The sequence below is a fragment of the Branchiostoma lanceolatum genome, chromosome 4 (assembly GCF_035083965.1).
Source record: "Branchiostoma lanceolatum isolate klBraLanc5 chromosome 4, klBraLanc5.hap2, whole genome shotgun sequence".
Taxonomy (NCBI): Eukaryota; Metazoa; Chordata; class Leptocardii; order Amphioxiformes; family Branchiostomatidae; genus Branchiostoma; species Branchiostoma lanceolatum.
In genome coordinates, this window is record NC_089725.1 from 16,905,334 (window position 1) to 16,931,205 (window position 25,872).

General features: G+C 39.5%; 2 protein-coding genes across 11 annotated transcripts in view; one reads left to right on the forward strand and one right to left on the reverse strand.

The window, feature by feature from the left end:
• The window catches only part of LOC136432958 (amyloid beta precursor like protein 2-like), a 29,010-nt gene extending 15,402 nt beyond the window's left edge, over positions 1–13,608 (reverse strand). For 3 of the 7 annotated variants that reach the window (XM_066424644.1, XM_066424645.1, XM_066424642.1), the window contains exons 1-9: positions 13,423–13,607; positions 5,915–6,088; positions 5,634–5,766; positions 5,201–5,292; positions 4,903–5,074; positions 3,832–3,960; positions 1,937–2,085; positions 1,374–1,469; positions 862–1,020 (exon numbers count right to left, since the gene is read on the reverse strand). In XM_066424644.1, coding sequence (XP_066280741.1) covers positions 862–1,020; positions 1,374–1,469; positions 1,937–2,085; positions 3,832–3,960; positions 4,903–5,074; positions 5,201–5,292; positions 5,634–5,766; positions 5,915–6,088; positions 13,423–13,497 — 1,179 coding nt within the window. In that variant the 5' untranslated portion in view covers positions 13,498–13,607. Of the gene's footprint in view, positions 1–861; positions 1,021–1,373; positions 1,470–1,936; positions 2,086–3,831; positions 3,961–4,902; positions 5,075–5,200; positions 5,293–5,633; positions 5,767–5,914; positions 6,089–13,422 lie in introns of all 7 variants that reach the window. The other 4 variants (XM_066424648.1, XM_066424646.1, XM_066424647.1 and 1 more) reach the window with 2 other exon arrangements.
• Positions 13,609–13,652: 44 nt separating this feature from the next.
• LOC136432959 (sialin-like) overlaps positions 13,653–25,872 on the forward strand; it is a 33,219-nt gene continuing 20,999 nt past the window's right edge. Inside the window, exons 1-2 of one of the 4 annotated variants that reach the window (XM_066424650.1) lie at positions 13,653–13,760; positions 14,972–15,045. The gene's annotated coding sequence lies outside the window, so the exon portion shown is untranslated. Of the gene's footprint in view, positions 13,761–14,303; positions 14,323–14,780; positions 15,046–18,618; positions 18,737–25,872 lie in introns of those variants that run through there. The other 3 variants (XM_066424651.1, XM_066424649.1, XM_066424652.1) reach the window with 3 other exon arrangements.

Below are 25,872 nucleotides of genomic sequence, written 5' to 3' on the forward strand. Positions count from 1 at the left end.
ATGATGGTAATCTTGTAACAGGAGATGAAAGTAAAACGGGATTGATATTTTTAGGTCCCAACAGTTACATAAATCCCTTCAATGTGTTTAAAAGCACTACAAAGTGAAAATGGGGCGCCATATTCCTGGTATTGATTTGCATGCAAAGCAACTCATTCCTGGTAATGCCTGGCCTATATTGAACCAGGACCAGCCAAGCTGAAATCACTGGGGATAACACTAATCATTCCTCCCAGCCTACCCTGCACTTTAGCCCTTGCTAAGTAACCACATTGCATGAACAAGCACACAATGTATCACAGTAGCAAATCACCCAATCTGGGCACCTTTACCAAATGAAATGGTTCCCAGAATTGCAAACAGCTTGTCTACCTCTGCACTGTTAAGCCCGGGGAGATCAGTGGTGAGAATTTTATGAAACAAGCCGCATGTGGCATTGATGATGCTGTATATCTACACCCATCTCTGCATGATCAAAGTATTCTCATAGCCGTTTCGTAGCCATGCAATTTTTCATACATTTTGACCTTTACCATTAACAAACCCACTGCGGCAAGCTACTTCATACGTGAGATGGGTACAAACATGTCTCCAAGGATCTTCAACCTTCGCTATAGCTTTCCTGGCTTTTCTAGGACCACTTCAATGTGGTTGAAATGAAATTTTCAATGAGCAATGCCAATTTTGAGATGTGCACAGCAATTCCAATCAAAAGCACCATTAGGCCGAAATGTCAGTTCTACACCTACTTTGTTCACATTTCCATAACATTCTATTTGACTTTCCATGATGAAATAAAATGCAGTAACTCTCCACACCCAACACTTTTATGAGTAATCTTGTTTTGCTATGCCTGCTTACATGAGGCGGGTTCTCTCCCAGGGCATCCATGTAATCTTCCATGGCTACACGCTTCTTGTTGTTGAGCATGGTCTCCACACGCTGCTGGTGGGTCTGCAGCAGCTGCTCCCGCTCACTCTGACCCTCCTGCTCCAGGGCATTCACAGTCACCTGGAAGCGCTGAGAGAGTTTCTCAAAATTAGTTTGAAAATGGCATTTTACATGCTACACATGTTCTTGTAGTTGCATTTCTCGTATGACACAAAACTGTACAGGTTAGGTCTGTGAATGATCGCCTGTCATCTTCTTCAGGGCAATTCTGACCGGTTGACTTTGCACTGCAGCTAGATGTCACTGCTAACAATGCAGTCCCAAATGTCAAGTTTTGCCACATACATAGAGATTAGGGTCTGATAGTTACTGCCGGACCTGTCTGACCATGACTTCATTCTATTAGATACTATGAAATTCCACAGGGCTAGTGTTCCAATGGTTATAATAACCACATGAAGATGACTTAGCATTCCCTTTACCTCCATCATCTCCTTCTTCATGAGCTCAGCCCCGTTAGGGTCCTTGCTCTTCAGTTCCTGGTAGCGCTCCTCTGCCTCCTCCCACTGCTTCATCACCTGCACAAAACATATCATCAGAGACTCCATCTTCCATGGCGAGCATGTCATACGCAGTACATATTCCTGGCCATTTTCTTAATTTCTTAAATAAAACATGTACAAAATGGCAAACACATTCCCTAAGCTACGACAGTATGATGTATGTGCCTGCGGGATGTTGATAAAAAGTTGCATTAAGTTGACTGCTTTACTTCCCCTGTCGACGTCATGGACAAGGAGTTATGGGATGAAAGCCCACCCTTCTAGTCCTTAAGCATGACATTTAAATGTCACTTTGGCAGTAAAGTTAAGCACTGATATCAATGGCAATAGGGCAAGCTAAATTGATTATGCTCAGGGCTTGCAATTTCTTTTTAGCATGCTCAATATCATAAATTAAAAATTCTAAGTTCAACGTTTCGTGCAATTTCCAGTCACCCTAAAAGCATCCTTCCCTGGGGATTTCTGAACTTGTCCTGGCTCACCTGAGTCATGCGAAGACGGTGCTTCTCCTCCACACGTTTCCTGGCCTCCAGGAACATCTTGTGTTCGTTGTCAGTGTCCTCCTCGAGGAAGTAGGGATCCACAGCCTTGGGTGTGGGGCTGGGGGCAACCTCCTCCTGGAAAACCTCTTCTGTGGAGAACAACAACAAAAAGCAACAATCTCAGTACCTGTCATTTGGACTGCCTTCATGTAATGTGCCCTCAAGTACCCAACAGTATGTAGGGATGCAACAGGATCCACAAAAATAGCATATTCCATAACAGACATAAATCAATGGCATTTTCTTGACAAATCACTTTTTGAGTTAATCTGCTTGCTTTACCTGTATGAAAGATTAAAAATCTGCACCTCATTTCATATTACAAAATGCCCACATCATGAAAGCTTTATTTGGAAACCAAGGCAGCCAACACCCAGCAGCCATCTAATATTTATGGTCAATGCAATCAGACTTGTTTGGCATTCATGATCAATCAGAGGTTGGTGAAACGAAGACTTTTACCTGCCCTGTTGAGAATTTCCTGCTTTTATATTCATGAAGAACACAAAAATACTCAGACAAGTACAGGTATGAATGTATTCAAAAGCTAAGCTGCTATCTTAGGGCCTTTCTTCCATAACTAATTAAAAGCCCATATCTAGTAATAGTTGAGGATAAGACAGATCAAAATCTAACATCTTTGTTTAAGGTGGTTGCATCTGGTTGGTAAAAAAGTTGATTGCAGACAAGTTTGTCCTGGGCTTGATGGGCTACAATATCTAACCTAATGAGCTATAATTTCATGTATCTTGAAAACCATGGCTAAGTCAAAAAGCCGCTTCTTTAAGACATAGAATTTGCCCTGCGGTGTATCCTAACATTGGTTTCCTTGAGCAATCCAATTTACCAATTTACCCATCCGGTAAATGCTTGAGAGGACTGGTGTCTCTGATTTTGGACAAAGGTCACTTCCCTTGACTTGTTGGTGGATTTTCTTTAGTACTTTCAACTAGATATCTTTCTTACCCCAAACCCTGGTGATTGACTCCTGGGGGTATCTCTGGTTTCAAAACAACTGAGTGACTGAAGAGATTCATACTAACGATATGAATATTTTATGAGTAATCCAGACAACTGGGACATACCCACAATTTGGTGGAACAGTAGGCTTTTTGATGAAACCATAAATATAGCACGCCATCTTATAAGGTTAACATCTGCTACTATTCATATAAAATTTCCCCCTTGCTCCATATCACATCTGTACAAAATGTCAACAATTAGACAAGTAAACATGTGCCAGAAATTGAAGACTTTTGCAAAAAACAAATTAGTCCAGGACATAAGACCTCTGAAGTCACAGCATCTCAACGAGTATATCAATAATGTATACTCCAACCAACATCAAATATCATTCAGTTGTTAAGTATCTACTTTTCTCAGCCTACAGCTGAGAAATAGGAAAAGAAAAAGGTTCACCCAGAATATGAATATTTTACAGACTGTCAACACCACTGGGACATGCATCTCCACTATGTAATCACAAAGCCATGACTTGGGGATGACTTAACAGTCCAGCTGGCAGGGAAGAGCTATGTTTCTGCCACATTAGTTAAGATGAAGTGAGCTAGATGGAAAGAGCCTACAGTGAACCAACACTACTGTGCAAGAATGTGTGGAATACTGCCCGAAATCATCAATATGCCTGCCATACACCATCAGATCTTATCTAACACAATATGTCTTCAGTGTCTTGAAGTAAAACCTTGCCAAATTTATCAACTTAAATAAGGACCTCTGTATCGAAAACTCAACAATCGACTCATACCAGGGCCATTCATCAGTTTGTAATGCCTTTTAGGCCTTGTGCATGTAATGCTTGTAACAAGATTTACCTTCACAAAGGCGGCCATTGCCGATGTATCCAGACCTGCACTCACAGGTGTAGGCAGCACCGCTCTGTGGGATGCAGTCAGCAAAGTCAGAGCACTCGTGGCTGCCGTCCTCACATGGGTTGGACACAACTGTGGGCAGACAAGTACATGTACAGATTTAGGTTAAGCTTTAATATGACATCTTTATTCTTGTGGTACATATTTTATTAACACTTGTGAGAAAAAAGCGACTCTTTTGACATTATCTTTAAAATTTTGTTATGTCGATTACACACTGCCAAAATTTGTTATGAGGGAACATGATTTCCAGTTGGTAGGACAACAACTCAGGTGAATCGAACAACACATCAACCTTGCATACTGAAGAGGACAGTCACAGGTCATTTCACTTTGGAAAAACAACATCCTTGTTGTTTGTAACGAAGCCTGTGGCTTATGCAACCCTGCCACCCAATACCAGGTACAGTTGCTAGCTAAGCAATTTACCCTTGCTTTTGTCTGGCCTCACACAAACACAAGGTCACATGGTAAAAAAAATCAAGGCTGTAGCAAGATTGGGCATGCTGCCATTGTCAGCATGCAAGATTTGGTTTCACAAAGAGAGGTTTTGTTTCAGGCACTTTAGAGTTATCTTTGAAATCAAGTTGCAAAGACCCACAAATCCCTTTTAACTTCTCATAGACCCTGGGAACACAATGGGAAAAGTCTTCTGTTCAACCTTCATTTCCATTGTATTCTCGTAGACATGTGCCAAGAAGTGCAGACAAGCATTCAGTGCTAGCCAGCTGCCAACTGAATTTCTAAGCACAAACTACATGTGTATTGTTATCATGGTCATACAGAAACCACATACAACTTTCTTGTGTGCTGGATGGGTAAGCAAACCAAAGCAGTGCTCCACTTTTCACCATTGTGCTATGAACAGCATGTCTCCCTATTCACTCTTTCTCATCCTACATTGGTACTTATCAGAGTAGAGTAAAAGGATGTTTGTATATAGGAGTAACTTGCTGACAATGACTGAAATGAGTTGGAAATGACACAAGACAAGCAGTTGAAGCACTGGCCTACCTTCTTTGACAGGCTCCACATCCTGGAGGGACACCTGCTGCTGCACAGGCTTGGTAGGGCAGCAGACAAACTCCACACCAGTGAACAGGTCCACTCCACAAGGCTTCAGCATGGCAAAGTTGTGCAGATCAAAACCTGACTTGTCACATGCATCCTTGGCGGCATCACGCCACTGGAAACAAGAAAGAACCGTTGATTCACCAAGATCTCAAAGACAATTTTCTTTAAAAATCACTTTTTACTATTGATTGACTTTTCTACAAAGAACCATGTTATAGTTATTATACATTCCACTTACCTTGAAGAAGGTTGTGCAGACTGAGCTGTTGTGAATGTGGGAGAACTTGCACTTGGTGGGGACCATCAAAGCATCACTCTCAAATCTGCCAACTAAGAAACAAATAGAACTCAGTTACAGTGTACAAAGGGCAACTACCAGAAAACAGACATTGATTGAAAGGTAAAGATACAAGAGCTATTGGTAGAAAATGCTTTTAACCTTAGAACAAGAAAGCGTATAACCCTGACTGCATCATCTGCTTGGCAATTATGAAACTATACTGGATACATTGTTATTGTTTCATTAGCTATGTTTATATTATAACATGAAAGATTATTAAGTAAACTGGCCCCAACTTTTCAGAATGGCCTGTGACAAATATGAATGTTAGCAATGTAGACACAGCAACTGGGCAAAAATCATAGAATATTTAGACAAGGCTCTCTCTTACCCAGGCATCTGAAGGGCCTGACTTTGTGGGGATGTCCTCCACAAGGGGCGGTAGACCCAGGCTTGCACCAGTTCTCAATCTTGATCTCTTTGGTGTGCTCTTCGATGTTGGTGATTTCCAAGTTAGGGTACATCTGGACAAAATCAAAGGAAAAACCATGAGAGATGTTGAGCAAAATTGGAGTAGACTTAAGAAATCTACAGAAGGATACCGACCAAAATGACAACAAGGTCAATTGGTGCTACAAATCCGGATGAATCTCAAACACATCCAACACTTACCAGCTTGCAGTAGTCCAAGATGTCCTGTGGCTTGTCCTTGAAGCCATGCTTGCCAGCTGGGTCTGTCTCCCACTTTCCGGAGTCCAAGTTGATGTGCTGGTTCATCTTGTCCTTGACCATGGCGACCATGGGGATGGGGTCAGGCTTAGCGGAATCATATGTGGCTGCCAGGGCCTGCAGAGACAAACAAGACTGGTGAGGCTCTCATACGCATAGATATTGTAAATTTGCAATGAAAAATGCTTGCCCCATGACTACAAATAGCTGTATTAAAATCCATACATGTATTGAAAAGTAAAGTTGTTAGGCATATCTTCTTCTTGGAGGTGCAAATAATATGTTGCTAATATCCCTAGTGTGTGGTATAATTTGAGTAATTTTGCATTGCATGTAGGTGGCATCAAGATGGTAACACTATTACCACTCTTTCAGCCATAACTTACATCTGAAATCATGATTCAATACACCTTTGTCCAAGACTTGGTTTGGCTGAGAAACTGTAACCTTTAATCATCTTCAACCTATTTTGTTATCATTATCTATACACTGTAATTAAGCAGATAATTACAGGTGTCCCAGGGAACTTTATGCCTTGAAGGAAAAAAAGTTGCAGGTATGCAATTCTGTTCATCCATTAAGTCAGAAATGTGGCTAAACTGGATACCCTAGTCCCATGCAGTCCCAATTGGCCAGGAGGTCCAATTCCTATGGGTGAAGACATCCACACTACCAGTAGTAATGTTGGCACTGGGAAATGGGGCTCGATGGTGGGGCCAGGACAGACCAAGGTGTTTTGGCTGACATTTCATATACTGATAATGTAGACTTTTCACCTTTATGGATGGCTCCCATACAGATCAGAAGGCCATTCCGTGTAATGACAAAGATCACAATCATTAAGTCCACCCTTCGGAGATCAGCCTGATCTTTATTACGCTGGTTTAATGGTCACTACGGTATTTTGTGTTCTCATGAACGTGACCTATCCGGCTCTTCATCGCCATTGAATTCCAAATCAGAGCTGAATTTACAATTTATTGGGTTTTACTTGTACAGTCTGTGATCGTCTATTTTCAGTCTGTAAGAAGCTAACATACTGGCTTCAAACTGAACTAGACCAGTTCTCAGACCATATCAACTAACACATATCTCGTAGATCCCTCCAACATGGTCTCCTCATCATACTGTTCTCCTGATTACTAATGAGGATTTCTGGTTGTCTACATTAAAAACGTGACCGCCACACACATATAGCTCATAATAGCTAGGACGAAGTTTCATGATATGCCATCCTGATGATGTCACAAAGTGGTCATGACATCAGCGTTCACGGGTTCCAACTCATAAAAAGAACGTATAGCTGCAGTAGCTGGTTAACATGGCAGCAGTGACAAGAGCTGATGGACCCATAAATCTCCCCTGGTATTGTCTGGACTGAACCACCACTTCACCTGTAAATGGCCTAGACTCAGTTAGCTATTGTCAACTTTATTGCCTTTTGCAATATTGGACCCTGTACTTGGGTGATAGAAATAGATGGGGGCTTTACCGTTAGTTGAGACATACCAGTTTCTTGACAAAAATAGCGTGCTTCAAAGGGGTGAAATATCTATGCTTCTTCATACATGTGCAAGTTTGGAATAATGCAGAATGATTTAAAAAATATCTACTTTGCTTGTTGACATCAGCATTGCATAAAACCAATTTGCATTAATGCCTATATGCAAATTGTTTGTGTGCATGTACAATTACCATCTCAGAAAAATATACTCTATGAGAATGCAGAAAAAAAACATAAATTAATGGCTACAAAACAGCTCGTTGCATTGCATTTGTGAAGTTGGAGCAGATTTCTAGAAAAGTATGGTACATGTAAGGAAGCCCTATGGGAAGGACCACTCCCATCCATATAGACTCAGACCACATCGTCATGGGTTGGTTTGATGGCGATTCTCCTAACAAAATTTCTGAAGCAGCATCCGTGTTGCAGGACCTGTTTTCTTGTGCCTGCGCCAAAAAAACCTCACACCTACACAGGGAAAATATTGGGCCCTCCTCCAAAAACAGGTTAGAAACTGGTTCAAACCAGTTATTCATCCATACCAGATGGATATATCTGGAGACTACTGTCAAAATAATCCTGTATATATCAAGATGAAACATTTGAAGGGGCAAACAAGTCTAACATTTACAGACTGTAATATTATTTCATGACACTACAAGAGGGGAAATATTCCTATGACAATTCTAGGGAAATGTGAAGATAAGCCATCAACATTCTTCTGCTTTTGCATGTTTTCCAGGACCATAAGACATAACCTCAACTCGCAGCAGTAGAGCAAGTCCATGTCTCATCTCCAAACATATTAGAGATGCTGCGCATACAAATTGATTTTACCATGATAAATGATAATATACGACAAAGGCTCTTTATATTAATCATCAAAGTTTACTGAATCATCATTCTGAAAAGAAGATATTGAGGATTTACATTTATTCTACTGATACTCATAATGACTCTCCATTTAGTACCTGTTAAACTTAAGCCAACTTGAGAAGGTGGATCATATACATACTACTAGATATTTACACAATACTGGCCATTGGTTATTTTGTTTTATATCAATTTATACTGTAGTAAGATTTTTCTACATGGCCCTAATGTGATATTTGCACATAAAATTACAACTCAGCAAACAAATGTGAAAATCTAGCCTGTAATATCTGGTTGGAAATTATCATACATTATGAGTGATACAGACTGTACTTCCAAACAAGCATGTAGCTGGAACCAAAGTAAGGTAGTAGCCAAAAGGGTTGACATACTGACAGAGTGACAGACACCCTGGACAGAGACTGAGGGAGGGTATTTAGATAGTACTGTGGTTTCTCCAGTCCTGCTACATGGCAGCTACTGTATCAGTCATTGTCAGTCAACAAACCAAAACCACATTTCTCATCACACACTGAAAACAGCAACAAATTCAACACTTCAAGAACATGTAAACTGCATGATGGTTATTTCAAGTTCTTTGAAAAGGTTTAGGTATGTAGTTGGGAAAAATGTTAGAACCTGTACACTTCTTCTAGTTCTACATAAGAAAAGCTATTGTAACAAAAATTACATTAACACTTTCACTTGCAAATACACTTTTGATTGATGAGATATCCAATATTTGATTTTCTTTAGCCACCTTGTTTGCACTGGGTCTCTTCAAATCCACCTCATTTAGATAGTGAGCACTTAAGACACCACATATCAAATTATATTAGAAAAGCCAATCAAGTTTGATTAAATGGGCAATTATCAAAGTGAACAGATACTATCATACTCATAGTCAAACAGACCTGAAAATGTAACTCGTAACTGTTTACTTTTATGTGGCCTACATCTATTTGCTTTCATACTTCCTACTTAGGCCACAATTTTTCCTCTCCCATTACATCCTACCATATTTGGTGCATAACAAGACCCGAAAATTATAAAGCTTTCCTCTGTGAATGTTTGCATTTGTTGAATGCCTGGGCAGGGGAAGCACAGCAGGCTGGAAAGCCTGTACCAACTGTGGGAAATTTGGGGTAACACTTGCGGAAATACCTCCTGGAAGGTCAACAGCTGAACAGATCCCACATGGTCACCATCTTACCAGACAATATGGCGAGGAATATAACAAAACTACCCTAAAATATTCTGCTTCTACAGCAGATTTCTATAAACTTAAAATGTATAATACTGACAACTTATGCACAGCAATAACATCTGGCAGAACTTTCACAGGCGTATCATATATGTATAGCTGATTAAAATCAAACCACAAGATCACATTCAGAAGTAGCTTATCACAACAGTCTAATCATTACAGACATACTCTTCTTATCATTCACAGTGGAAAGGACAGAAATGCTACTGTATTCCCCACAGAAATGTAGCCCCAGTAACACTGGAAGCATGACCTCTTTAGCCAACATCTGCATCCTGCTGCAAGCGTCAATGGTGACTGCAAATAACCTTTAGAAGTTGGTCTTGCTTTCATTGTAACAAGGGTCAAGCTTGGTGGAGAGGGGCTTAGTTTGAACAAGAGAATTCTTTGTGTATCATGTAACATTTTCGGTGGATAAAAGCAGGAAAAATGAAAACTAATCCCATGAAATAAGCAAATTTAACAATTTCATTTAATAGTACATTCTTTTGCATGAGAATAACACAAAGTGACCTGCATGTTTGAAACAATGGAGATAATATATAGACTTTGCCAGTGCTATAGGCTTTTTGTCTGAAATCATCAACACACTGGGGCTATACAAAAGAGACTACTGCCATTCCATGAGAAGTAATTGATCAGGGATAAAGATAGTTGGGGAGTACAATACTGTTGCCGCAATCTCGGAACATAATCAGAGATCAGTCAATATCCTCTTGTCTTAGAGAACATGAACTTGAGGTAATATTGGATGGCCATCTCACAAGAATTGGACAGTTGAATGGAAATATACAAGAACGAATTGATTTTTCCTTCAAGATGCAAGCAGGCCAAATATGACCAAATAATAAGTTGTCAACCGGTGATGAATGCCTCAGGTACAGTCCTTTCATACTGTAGCTGTATGCTATTACTTCTATTTTTGATACAGGCGCAAACCAGGGTATGACAAAATACTATTACTACTACTAGTGCATTCAAGAGAACACAAGGAATAAATAGTCCCAGCCAAATTTTTACATTCTTGTTATAAAATAGCCCTTTCAACCCATAGATATTTCTGCAATTACAACTACCAGACACATCTAAAAGTTTAAATTTCTGGACACAATGAGGACAGCAATCAACTCGGATTTATAAATGTGCGTCTAAAAACGAAGGTCCTAACATTACATGAACTTGATAAAGGGGAGTTCGAACAGGCTGGTATTTTCACTTTCCCCCATGCAACTTTTGGCATCTATAACATTTACACCTATTAGTATCAGACATAGGTTATCAAGGTACTATTACTTCATACAAGGTAACTGTCAGAGATGGTGAACCTTGTCTGATATCATAGGTCAAAGGGTTGCCTCCTGCAGTGAATATGCAAGTAGGCCCACTAGATGTCCCTAGTGTCATTACTGATCTATAGAAACACATCTCTGGGAAACCTGAGAGGCACTACATAACACATGCATCACCTCACACCAGTCTGATTGGATGCGGGTGTTAATAAAGTGTTCAATATAGGCTGGGGAATATTGTTTTTTTATGGCTACAACATGTCCTAATTTCTGTCTTTGTTTTCCCCTTCAGCAATTTCAATTGGTCTGTTCTATGGTAATGTACAGAGTGGTATAAAATATTATCAAAATGATAAGAAAAAGATGAGAAGACTGGTTATGACAATATCATGACAAACATACAAAGCTACCACAGCTCTGTATTTGCTTGTTAGTCATGATAAATGCTAAAGTACATGCCTAGCAGTGAGTTACAATAAATAAAATGTCAGACTATTGGGGATCCGTAATTGTCGACTGGTTATGAGGAATATGGCAAACTCCATGGCTTTAATAGTCTATCACATTGCAAAAGCGGAAATGAGAATGAAATACATCTTGAATCAAAATTGTGCTGCAAATTATGTTTCATCACGTCTGGCGAATACGAGGTGAAACATATTCAAAAGAAAATACAGCCATTTAAAGGCCCCACTCTCCTCTGAAATGATCCCATATGATGTGCATTCAAGCAAGAACAAAATGACTAAGGGCCAATTTACACACAGCTTGTCTAGATATCTGGACTGCAGATATCTGCCAGGCGACAGCTTTTTTCTGTGTCTAAACAGGAATTTTATGGTCTTAATGAGGGTTTTTTTAGATGTCGGGAAAATTTCAGCCGACCACTCTGAAGCATTCGCCCGACAACTCAGCGGGAGTCCCCGACCGCTCCAGCCGGACGTCTAAACAGAATGTGTCGCGTAGTAGACATCTGGAGGTCGGGGTTCACGCTAGTTTGCATATTTGGCGGGCGATAAAGCGGGAAAACTTCTTAGCATCAAGGACCATTTGTTCCCAAACGGACGACGGACTTCTTTCGTGATGCCAGATCGTTCGGTGGATCGGCCCTCCCCCCTCCGCCGCGACAAGGGCAGCGAGTAGGAACGCAGCGTTGACTCTGACCGGTCGCTGTCGTCTTCCTCGGTACCTCAAACGCCTCTTACGCTCAACCCTTGCTTGCTGCCTCATGTTTAGCCACACGCGAGTCAGATAAAGAAAGAATACCATATTCATCATGACGAAAAACACAGGCGGTTCTCCCGCCATTTTGAAACGCGCGCAAAAGGTTAAATAGGGTCACGAGTGCAATCAGCGCGCTGCGTGAGTCCTGCGGTACTTCCTGTCGGTGTGTATAAATGCGTCCAGATATCTAAGGCTCAGATGTCGGCGGATTTTTAGATATCTGAAAAAACTCTGTATAAATTGGGCCTAATATAAAAGGTATGACACCTGACACAAAAATGGGCGCAGAAAAAGTCAATTTCCTGCCTGGCACCCCAATTTTCCCCCAGTTGTGGGTTGGCAGGCTGCAAAAGATTCAAACAAGATACCTTCCAGTTCCACCACATCTGAAGACAATTGATTGCCAACACCGTAATAAGCATTTTATTGCCCCCTGAGTGAATCATTTATATACGACTGCCCCCTGCGCAATGGCAGACCAGATCTGATTTGACACTGCCATTTGTTCTGGCTGGTCCCCCTAACGCCACCAGCACCGCCAGCAAGCTTGCCTGAGGCACTGCACAAAATTAGTGTGTACCTTTCCACAAGAATGTCCAAAATGTTGAGGGACTTTTTCAGTTCTGGGACAACTAAATATGAGGAACTACACCTCTTGTGTACATACATGCAGTACACAAATAAGACCCCTTTCTACCTCTTGGGTCAAGACAGTGGTTGAAAAATTCTACTTTGATGGGCAAAGCCTGTGAAGACCACCAAAAATCCTCAGTGAAAGAACAACTTCATCTAAATGTCCAGCATACTAGAATTGGTTTGTCTAAATACTGGCACTGGTGGTTACTTGAGGATGTAGGTTTAACTGGTATAGATAGCATACATATCCAGAGTCTTGTTCTACGTTATCTTGTGACGCTGTAGTTCGGATAGAAATCAGATATTTGGTGAGAACGTGTTAGCCAAATCTGATCGTCTCTACAGCCACAGATGACACAGACAGCGCACAAACCAGTCTGACGGGTCATAAATATGCATCAACGCAGTCTCTCGCGCGTAAACGACTCCTTCTTTCCCACTTTTTCGTTTTACTTTTTCAGTCTATAGTTACTTTACATATGTTTCGTCAATTGAAACACCGGGAGCGTGTGGTTAATACGGGTTTTGTGAGAAAATACTCAAGCGGTAGTACACGGCAGCCATATTCGCTTGGGCTGGCACTACAAAAGAAAACAAATAGCACATCGCCGTCTGGAAGAAAATGGCCCAGAAAATACAGGATTTTGTCGCCTCTTACCTCGATATACGTCCCACAGGCCACAGACAGAATTCCCACAAATAGTAGGCTCCATAAACTTGCTCTAAACGCCATTTTTGATGGTGGAATTGCCGAAAAATCAGTGGTGTTCCGGCGATCTCGTTTTTCTCCCTCCCTGACAGGAAAGGACGGCCTAAATTCTTGATGACGACACGGCCCAGGCACGATGTTACACCGCCGCTGATTGGCCGAGATTCCGTGCAGACCAAACAGGGAGATGTGTACTATAATTTGATTGGTTGAGTTTTCCCAGGTGCCAGATTCCTCCGCATGGCATGCTGGGACGTTGGTGTTGCAACCTACACAGAAATGGAAAGGTGAGCTGACTTGTTGTCTGGGTGGGGAGCCTGCCAGGTGTGTCAGGTAGCCTCAGGCAGGTGTGACGGGACGTTTACATCACCTGAACAATGGGAAACTTCTCAAAACAGGAAGGGAAGTGTCTGGTTGCTTACGTCGGGCGGATGACACGATTTCTATGAAATCACATTGAATCTGATTTTACATCATCATTTTTAGCTTGTTTAGATGAGTCATTCATTGTTGAGGAGAACAATCATGTTAGTCAGAGCAAAAACACCCTTGTTTTCCCAACAAAAGCATGGATTGGTCCCCAGGGGTTTGCTGGTATAAAGGCAAAATGAGCAGTTTGTGATGATTTGACTCAGTAAACTCATCAATTACTACATCTGCACTCAGTTTTATTATGGACAATGTAGCATAACAAACATAGGTCTGGTGATAAATGCTTTATCGCTGTGCCCGCAAAAATGCTAACCAGATCAGGAAAGATTTCTGATTCCTGTAGCTGGGTATGATGTGTTATCTGTCAGGACTGCATGAAACCAAGGAATCCTTGACGATCAAAACATAAGTTACCTGGTAGGAATTAGGATGTAATACCACCTCAATTATAAACTGACTGCACATTATAACTGACCATACTTTGGTTGCCTACTGAAAAAAATGATAGATTGCATAACTACTGTAATTTTCAATGATATTTTCCCCAATAACCTGACAAGTATATGATGTTACATATTCTTTTGTACTATTCCACGTAATGCTATTAAAGTTCTGGTAATACTGCAGCAATATGATATCATTTCTAAGGGAAGTAACGTTAATAGTCTGCCATGTATGATATATTATAGACATGAGAAAAGAAGGGAGTGCCATAAACAATAATCTCATATCTCAGAGAAATCATTGTCCTTTTTTAATGGCTCAACAAATTCCGTTGAGTATTAGAGTTCAGTAAAACAAAGAGAAGTATTTTGACTATACAATGTACCAATAAACAAGGTATCATCTCAAAAAGATATTAAAGTTTTGAGATAAAAATCATCCCAATCTGCTGTAATGTTACACATTCCAGTGAGCCCGTCCATGTTACCCATGGTGCCCTCTGATCAGTAGGAAATTTGAATAGCATTTTGTAATCCCAACATGGTGTGGATATGACATTTACAGCCACCCACTCATTACCTCAACCACCATTTTCATCACCAAGTCCATTCATACCTTGCAGGAACCAATGTACCACGCTACAGGTGGCTGCATCAAGTGACACCTCTCATGCTGTGATAAGGAGACTGACAATAGGTTTGTAATAAGCCCATATTTTTCCAAATTGCATGTTTCACTGTACCATATGGTTGCATTATGTGCACAGTGCTGTAAAAGTTGATTACAATTTTACATGACCCACTGCCACGTGCATCTGTGTGTGATGAAATTAGTTTCGTCTTTACTGCCCATTGATGTTTGCTAGGTAGTTTTTATTCCATCAACGGATGTCAAAACAGTTATATTATATCTACATAGATTATGTATTTTCAGTAATGGTAAAGTAGGCATGATTAATTTGACAGCAAAGCACCATGTATTGTTTCTGAACAATTTCATTTTCTAAGAAAAAAGATTGCAGTTGTTTTGAAGGACCTCAAAATTTTTACCAAAATGCACTTTTTTCAAAAGACTTAAATACATGCGTCCTAATTAAGTCACTACCGGTAAATGAGTTTGTTCTTTGCATATCTATAATTCAGAAGTTCATGGAGGTAACTGCACACAAATCATTCAGTTCCAGATGACCCGTGTTTAGAGATGCAGATTTGTCAGTGACTGAACTCATTAACTACTGCTTGATCAGTTCTCAAGATGGAAAATTGTACATAACATGTAGATGGTGTTAAAGATCATCAAACAGATGGAACTTTGGAAAGTAGTGAATATAGGTGTGGGTAAATCATTATTCAAAGCTAATGTATATCCTACAATGACTCAGGTTCCTACCGTCTATTTCAATACTGAATGTGTCTATTTGCAGCAGCTCAGACTTTCCTTTTAATTGTTTTTTTATTTTGTTTATAGAATCCATAGCATATCAAAATGCAGTCCATGATGTTTTGAAAAATTCAACTGTAAACTGCTAGACTCGGTGTTTACCTTATGCTTCCAGGTGTACGGTCAATCTTTTAAGGTAGCTATCTATAAAAAAAGTATAAGCATGTTATATCTCCCCACCTACATGTACTCAATGAAAATGTCTCACAGTAGTGGTCAAGTGTGATATAGTGTAGAAATGAGTAAGCATGTAGTGGGTAATTTTCCTAATGGTAATAATCAGCAAGTAGACATTACTTAGGAAAATCCAGTTCTACTATGTTGATAAGATAGTTGCCATGGGAACAGAGTGCCTATAAATTGACAGGTGATAATTTACAACCCATACAACCCATAAAGTTCAGGTGCAAATGAGATCTTGTGGTTTTAGTGTTCTAAAGATTATGTGGAGAAAGTACATTATGAGGGTTGGAACATGACTTTTTTCTTCCTAATCTTCTTTGAGAGGCTTAGAGATTATCAGGACTTGGTTTTTGATGGTATGCTCTAAGGCTCAAACAAGATGAGGACTAATGCCATGCCATCTCCTTCTCCCTATAGCCTCCTTGGCTCAAAGAATGCATTTTTTTAAAACCATGTAAGAACAGATATGTACTCCTAAGCTTCCAGCATTTGATGTTAAGTTGAAGCTACTACGATAAAGTTGACCAAATTATATTCTAAGGGACAACCATTTTTACAGAAAATAAGATTTCTGATTTTGATAAATCTATTATTCTTGCTGCTAATGTTGGGAGTGGCAGCAGGTGCATAATTTCTTAACAATATTTACAGAGCTTAATGATTTATTTGGTCAGGATTATTGGGTTTGCACATCTGAACAATATTTTAAGATCAAGGTAGAAAGTTGTCCTTGTCACTAAATCTGTCTGAGCTGACAATATGCAGAGCTGAGTGCATAGTCCAGAATTAATGGGCCAACTCCAAGAAATGTAAATGCCTCTGTGCCCCTGTTGACACTGGTGAGCTTTAGCCTCCCAACACTTAGCCAGTTGGCTGATGGGTTCCCATGGTTTGGGTTTGGTGTGGTGCAAACATTTTTACATCTAAATGGATTTGTGACCATTTGTGCTGACTGCCCCCTCCTCCTTGCTGAAGGTTAAACATTCATCTTCCAGCAAGGTGATACATGTACTATACCTATGAATTTGTGGTCTGGGACAAATTTCAGTGTAATTAACCTTCAGCCTCTGGATTCTCAGATATCAAAGTCAGAGTGTTAGAATATCCTCTAAGGGTTGTGCTTACAGTTGATATATGTAGAGGTTACAGAATCAAGATTATGAGACACTCCCTGGCACTGGATTCAACTCAACAAAATGTCCTGAGACATTACATATTAAAATTTTAGACAATTGACGCTCATTTTGGTTGGCTTGCTGGGAAGTAGCAGAAACTGAAAAGGAAAATAAAACCTGTCATTCCGCCCTCATCACCATTATTACTGGACAAGTTGTAGACATAACATATATAGAAAGGATCTGTCAGAACAAGACTGATGAGACAAAACAGACCCTGTTTCAGTGTTTGTTGTCATTTTGTATCATATACTGGATCTAGTATAGCATGGGCTAAATTTTTTGTTGCCTAGCCTGATAGGATGGCCTCCCTTGGTCAAATGTTCAGCTTTATATATTGACTTCCTTGACAAAAACTATTTACTGCCAAACTTTATTGTAGTAGTCTCATATATATACTGTTAGAACTTTCGAAACTGTGCACCTGCTACCTCTGAAAAAGTCCCATGATTATGGTTGGCACAGCCCGCCATGAATCACTAACAGTATATGTAATACTGTGACCTCATTTCGATTCAGGCTGTACCTCCTGGCATTTCATAGCAAGAATATTGAGTGGCTGGATCAGAAAAGCCATGTGCAGGGAGGAAGTGTGATGCAGGTACATGTATAATCTGAAATTGCTTTGCCATTTGGGTCACAGTTTATCTCCCTGCAGGTGGAGGGATAGTGATGTGGGGACAGCTATAGATTTTAGGTTAAAAGCTGGGAATATGGTCAATGCCAAGTGTGTCAGTAACATACAAATCTACCAGGCAATGCCTTCCAATATCTGGCTTTGGTTATAATTATTTTGATTTATATCACATCAGATTTTGTGTCACGGATGCCCACAAAAATGCAAAAAAATTTTTGTCAAAATTTATGATTCATGCAATGATGGTTTACTAGCCTACTAGGTACCATCCACTCATCCTAGTGTAACCTCAGGAGGATGCTAGCCATGAGGCTAGTCAATTGCTCACATACAGGTATTGTACCTTACAGGAATCATTCCATGAAAATGCTCACAGCCTGGCATAAGCTACACGGCAACTAATTTGTTACTACTAGTATGTTGTATATAATGAGTCTTCGGGAATACATTATGTATTACATTTTATTTTGGTGTGTGATATAACTGATCAATACATTATACATTGTATCATTGATTGTGTAGATACCCCAGAAAATAGATAATTAGTTACAGCACAGATTCTGAATAAAGTTACCCTATTAAACATACTATGATTTCCTCCAAGTTACACATAATGTTTGTGCAGCTACACGGTTTTACCAAACCGCCAGTTTATTCTACAGTGGGAAACAGCTCCAGGATATGGCTGTAGCTTATAGACACCCATTGAGAAATAGAGGACCAGGATATCAGTTATTTTGCAAATAAACAATTTCAATGTACACTGAGGGTCATGAAATGACTGGGCTTCAGTTAACTCAGACTTCCGACAAGAATTGACGAAGCAGGGTTTTTGCAGTCTCTTACGACCACCTCCTTCGAATGCCAAGTGATAAATTTCTGATGCCTTGCTGTTCAACCTGGGAATACCGTCTCCTTTTGATCAGCTCAGGCTCTATGGTACTATTTACAGGTGAGCTAGAAGTGCATATAAAGGTGATAAATGAGTGAATTGTGTGAATTTATTACCTGAATTTCCAGAGTTGAATGTGACTAATTCTATGAGGCCAGCAACTTGGCAAGCAAGGGTAACTTTGTGTGTGTGTGTTTATACTTGATGCTGGTGCCATGTTTGTTTGGGCCTCTCTCAATGATTCTGAACAATACTGTATAGTAAATCTCTTAATGAATACAGACACTACATTTTTCCATTTTGCAGTAGCATTATTCTGTTTTATTCACTCATTGATTTGGCAAGAATACATTATTTCATGTAAGTTTTGTGGAACAATAATGAGCCATCCCCTGATCATAAAGACAAGGGTGTGGTAAGGTGAAAAGCTCAACCGCTCAGCCATTAGAAGTCAATCAGGGTTAATTAGACATAAAGACGAGCCTTGATCTGAGTTTATGATGAAATTGTGTCATGGGTCAGTATTGGAGCTTTGCTAACAGACAGACAAATTGACCGCAGCTTAATGATTTATTGATGTTATAAAGCAATTTGCAATCCATCAGTCTAAAAACTGCTTGCAAGTTTTTGTGAATAAGTTAGAATGTGAAAGGTCACTAGGATATCAACTATTGTGTGTATACATGCTACAAGATGTATTATATTGTTGCATGATGAAAGGTCCTGGTTCTGGACACACTTAAGTCATGATTCTTTTATGGTAGATAGCTCTTGGTCTCATGAAGAAGTGGCCCCCTACCAGCTTTTTTGGAAGTGCAGATTTTGTTTTGAACTTTGGAATAACACCAAGTAGAAGTTGATGGATGGTCATGAATTTTGTTTTGTAGATAGTGACAGTGAGGATTGACATGATTAGATAATTCTTCAAATCACAATATAATGTTCATATCTGCTGAGGAAATGGTATAAATCGGCTACATTCCATTATAGAACTTTCAAACATGTGATATATATATAATTGAAAAAGAGAGGAACATCAATATAACGTTACATGTTTATCAATCATGCAAATGAAAACCTTTTTTGCATGATTTATGAGATAATAGTGGTGCATGACAGGAATTTACTTGCAGCATTTGGAACATCATTAGACCTCATTTGCATAATTAATGAGAAAAAGCTGCAAAGTCTTCTTTGCAAAGATAAGACTTCAATTATTTCAGCAAAGAAAATATTTGAATGACACAAGTCATGCAAATTAGGGGAAACCTTTACAATACGTCAGTTTTAAAACAAATCATTTGGCAAAGGTATGAGGTCGTGGAACTCTAATTACATCTTTTTTTATTTGACTTTCCCTGTTTTGTGCAGTACAACCCATATCTTAAATCGTTTCTTGGAATGATGCATTAAAATGCAGTAGACAACATGATGGTAAGAACTAGTGATGCATGTAATTGGAAATATATGCAGCACAAATCTGCATCTCAAATTGATGTTCAGGCATACTCCTTTTCCATAACAGTATATAAGGCACAGTTCCACTGATTTATATGATACGTTCATGTATAGACATGACAAATACTGGGATTATGGATATTGCAATTTACAAGTCCTCTGAAACCTTGTCCATATCATTTCCTTCGACAATATAATGTAGAGAATGATAACTGCTGAGTTTCAGGGAAGAGACACTGAGTCATTGCTATGCTGTCAGGATACTGTAGTAAGATTATTTATTGGGGATTAGATGATATCCAAACACTGTCTCAGCCTCTCAAATCTTACCAGTCAATTAATTACCTTTGCCAAGAAGGTTAGGTTGTCAGTGCTGTTTGTACAGTAATTGTTCGGTTGGTTATGTGGACAGCATGATTTAAGAAGTTGTGGATGGATCTTTATGATATTTGATATGTGGGTAGGGGTCAGGAAAATGAAGGTCAAGTTTCATAATGGGCCTCCTACCGCCTTTCTATGGTGCTGCAGTGGACTGCTGGTTTTCATATCTCATGTTCTGGACAATGTTGCTATGGTCGTGAATTTGAGTGGTAGTAGATAGCTCTTGGGGCTGAGAGGAATTAAAGTAATATAGATTTGGGCCCCCTAAGAGCTTTTGAGGAACTGCAGGGGCTGATTTTGATTGAGGTCATGAATGAGAATGACTCAAAAAGAAGCTGACAAATCATCATAATTTTTGGTACACATGTGCATGTAGATACCTTAAGTAATGCTTAATGTTAATTATGCAATGATAAATTATGCAAATGAGATCCTTTACTTGCATGATTAATCATTATGAAAACATTCATAATACGTCAGTTGTGATTGCTTAGGCTTACACCATTTGGCAAGGGTATGAGATCATGGAACTTAAGGTCAATATGTCACTGTCATTCCTGGCAAGAAAGTCTGGAGAGGTTTTCAAGCATCTGATTTTACAATTGCATGTTAAAACATCAGCTAGAGTCATAAAACCCCAAACTTTACCATTGTCGTACAGGCACCTCCAAAAGAGCCTGCCAAGACCCTTACTGTTAGTACCTTAGTACCCTTCATAAAATCTGTTCTCTCTATTATTGGAACATTACCAATGAGCCCTGATAAGAGGCCTTAACTTCTTGTAGAATTTGGATGAAGATCTTTTACCAATTTTTAGGTCACAAAACAGTCATTGTCTTATTCACATGATCTGACGATAGTCTTTGGATTATTCGTAGGATTGGACATCATCACAGAGGGAATCAGGATGACAAGCTGCGAAGTGGGCCTCAGAGTTGGGTCTGACGTTAGGTGCCCCTGATTGCACACTAACTGAAATCAGCAAATCAAATGACTAGTGGGGAAGACAATTAAGGCACAATGAGCAATTCAAGATAATTAGATGTGGGATTACATATCATGTGCCAACAAGTCTCTTATTAAGAACTTTACAACTGGTCATCTGGATTAATTTTGCACGTTTACAACATTACTGAATGCATAAAATAGACATACGTACAAATAGACTAGACACATCATTTTTCTCATAAGTCGAACCACTACCCACTAAAACCTCTGTGCACATATTGCACCTTCTGGTAACATATTACTGTTCCTTAGTATACAATAAGATTGGGGTCAGTGTGGTTGTCGAAAAAGAATTCTGCTTTCCAAATACAACTGCTTTGTATAAGATCATTAGGCTGAGGTCACATATTACCTATCACAAAACCTGATATTTTGGTAGGCGTAGTGTGATCTTCCGATTCACTTGCCCGGAGTATCATCTTTGCAAAATTTTCATTCAGCTCATGTTTGACTCATATTTCAAAGGGTAATGGCCCAGGGAATTCATTTCCATGGCTATAGTTTGCTCATTTTCTGATTTCACGGTGATACATTTTGCACTGCAAGGCACCAATTGCTGCCAAGTTAAAAGCAGTTATAGAGCTCATGTAATCACATTCATCTGTTTGTTTCTGTCTTCAATAGAAAGAACCAAGAGATGAGTGTTATAGTTTAGATAGCTGTTTGAAGGGAAGACATCAGTAAGGAACCTACTTGTGATAAAACAGGCAATAATATATCAGGAAAGGTGCTTTAGCAGCTTATTCCCCTCAGATGTCTTCTCTATAATGTTATATAGATTATAGAACAAGACAGGAATATTAAATGACTAAAGACCAATAAAAAGTGCAAAGTCTGGTATGTGTGATGTCTGGTAAGTAATGGGAATTTCTATTTTTTGACACGTTCTTTATTCAAGTCTTTGATATGTTAGAACAGTACCATTTGCTATGGAGAGACTTTCCTGTATAACCTCCTTGGTCTCCTGTGACATGATTGATAAAAGAAACTAGGCCTGTGGTAGCTATCATTATAGATTCATGGCAGATCTCTTAGCCATTGTGATTTTTGTTATCATCATTGATTTTTTTTTGTTATGGCATGATACTCTGATAAAGTTGTCACCCATTCCTGACAAATATGAGCCTTCAGTTGTGATCACCATTATCAAATTTCCAACCTCACCTTGAACCTCACTGTCAGAGTTCAAGGGCCTCACAAAAATCAATTCAGTGGTCATATGCTGATGGGTCAATTAGCTGTCCGGTGATGGAAAGAGGCTAGCCATGAAAGGGAATTGGTTCACCTTATGGCTAGTGATGCAGAAACAAGCTTGAACATATTTGGTTTGGTTTTATTCAGGGTATGTCCTCGCAAATTTGAAGAAATTCATCAAAACTTCATCAGGGGCAATTTTAAAGAAAGGACATATTTTCTAACCTTACCTGTATGGAACATCGCCAGTTTGTACATCTGTATTCTAAGACCACACCCAAAGTAGGAAATGGAGACTCAGGGAGACTTCAGTGCTTGTCACTTTCAATCTTTAATGATTAGTTATTAATGATAAGTTACATTGTTACTTGATGTTTTGCTCTTGCCATATTATTTCAATTTTCAACCTCTGTAAAGGTTATTGTGTCAGATGCATATATGCAATGCAACCCTGTATCCAGGGCCCCATGCATAGGTAGAAACACTGCAAGTAAACCTTGTTATAATTGCTGTTAAATTGAGGGACAGCAATGTTTAAATATTATTTGAAGTACCCTTTCTATCTTTACCAACATTTCACTTAATTTCAGAAGCGAGAATCCTAGGGGTTTGCAACATTGGCAATCCCTGCCTTGGTAATGTGGCTTTTGGCACCCCTCCCAGAAGCTGCCAGATGTGACTAACTGAACAGAACACAGTGACTAAAAGTAACCAATCGTGGAATCTCCTCAGACAATTAGATGGCTTCCTATGCTAAGTTGGCTAATGACCATTATTTTTTGCATTTTCTGGAAAAAGGAATCAATGTTAATGGGCTAGAAATGCAGTTGATGCACAAATCGCTAGGATTTTGCGTAAAAACAGTTGTGGAAGCATTGTAAATTGTTTGAGTTAATCGGAAAATATTTTCCAGAATTGAACCCACATGACTCTCATGCTTGGGTTCCAGACCTAGAGAATTTTTCTAGTGTCTACTGCTCAAAGCTTTTTGATTAATATTTACTTCTGCCTTTAAAACAAACCTTGCATCAATAAATAGGCACCCTGCGCTTGGTACCCCACCTATATTTCGATCCTACCATGTGTGTCTGCCAAGGCATTTACTAGCTCTGTATGCCTTGAAACCTGGCAGCCAAATAATGCAGTACTTGATCCAGTTGCTGAAGACTGCACACAGATTGACAAAATTCATCAAAAGCCTTGAATGGTTGGCTTTTCGTTCAGCACCAAGGACAGAAGCAATATAAAAAGAAAGTTGATAAATAACTGTTATGGCATCATGTCAGAGAGGCTTATATACATGAATGGGTCAGGGTCCTAGGTTTCGGCAAATCGATAAATGGATGTGATTATACACAGACAGCTAGGCATTATGTTCCAGTCATGATAAATGATGATCATGATATTCGTGTTATCACCAAATGGATTTGAAATTGATTTCAATTCCCTTTGGCTTGAGAGACTGTCTACCACCAGAGGCTGGTGTATCCTCCACATCACATATCATCTGCTGTGGTTATGATTTAGTCATGAATGAGTCAGACGCTGGTAAACCCAGGAGAAGTAAAATTCTGATGGAGCCATGCATTCTAGTTACATTTATGACTGGCAAGTGCTTTGGGAGGGGCAGGGACTGATGGAAGGACAGGGCGCATTAGCTTTAGAAATGGAAAAGTTGCAGCGGTGCTAATTCACCCGATTATGTGTTAACCATGATTTAGGATGAAGCGACAAGCATGGGCGATATTCCAGCACTTTTCTACTTTGTACTCAAATAGAGAATAAATCACATTCATTTAATGTAAATATGATGACAAAGCAAACCTTGGCGACTTGGCCTGATCTATTCTATATAAACAATAGCAATAGTTCAATACCAGGGATGTAAAAGATTCTGCAAAGAAGCAGGCTTATTTCAATGTTGTCAATAGTTCTAAGCAGAATCTGTTATGGTTGACAGCGAACTGTAGGGAACTTTAATGGTTTGACCAGATGGATGGGTAAACTGAAAACTGAACTATAAAGCAAGTCTATCCCTCAAATGTTTTTTCCAGTCTGTCCTCACGTACCCAGAAGGACTTGACCATTCAGGTGTCAGGGCCACTTAGAGCTAGGTTTTATAGATAGCCTAGCATGTTTCTGGAGAGTGACTTTGCTTGGAGACTGGGTTGAATCCTAGTAGTTTTCTGCCAACCTTCCCAGCTCCTCCTATCTGGAATATCTGAAACTGCATGAAGAGATACTACAGATGAGTCAGATACATGTAGTAACACAATGATCTTTGGTCTTGTGATGTCAAAGATGTTGATAGTATTCAACTTTTCAAACATAGCACTATCAATAGCACAGAAGTAGCATCTTTCAAAAATACATAATGTATCGTGAACTGAAATTTTAGTTGCCTAACGGACTTACATTGACAGAAACACAATATAATGCAATTTGCATTGCACTACTTTAGACTGCATTGCAATGCAACTTGTAGTCACTATGAGGCACTTCATATTGGCAACACTTATATTGAACACTTTCTCAAGAAACTGGACTTGTGTGCCAAACCAGCCACACTGCTTGCATATATGAGACTCAAGTTGAAACATAATCCATCGTTGTTAGAGAATGGTTAATTTTTCCTGAGGATAAAGAGATTATTCCCCAAACTTAAAGCAGTAAGTTGTCAGTAACAGCTGTTCTTGCCTGGGGACAGGTTATTTGTTCTTTGGTACTTACATTTTGTGCATATGAATGGGAGGGTTTCTTGCCTTTTTGGTCACATCTGTTTACGCATCATGTTTTGTATAACACACCCTTTTTTTCAGATTCTTAGTAAGGAAGCAATTTTAGTTTGTCATTTGATGCTTGTTTGTATACAGCCTCATGTAGAGTTCCATAGCCTTGCAAGACTGAAGGATGATGATAACCTGAAGTACTTGAATTGTTATCAAGTGGTTTTCAAAGATAAGATGGTTGATTTAGCATTTAAGAACAGTTGGGTATGATGTGCCCATGCCATCATTGCAGCAGCTGGACATGAGTTCATTGGACACGACTGATACCTGTTTGCTCATGTGAATAGGCTAATGCATACGGCGACACATTCTGTAGTTTTATAATAGAAAGTGCGTTACATAGGTGAGCACCAGTACTGTTGGCCA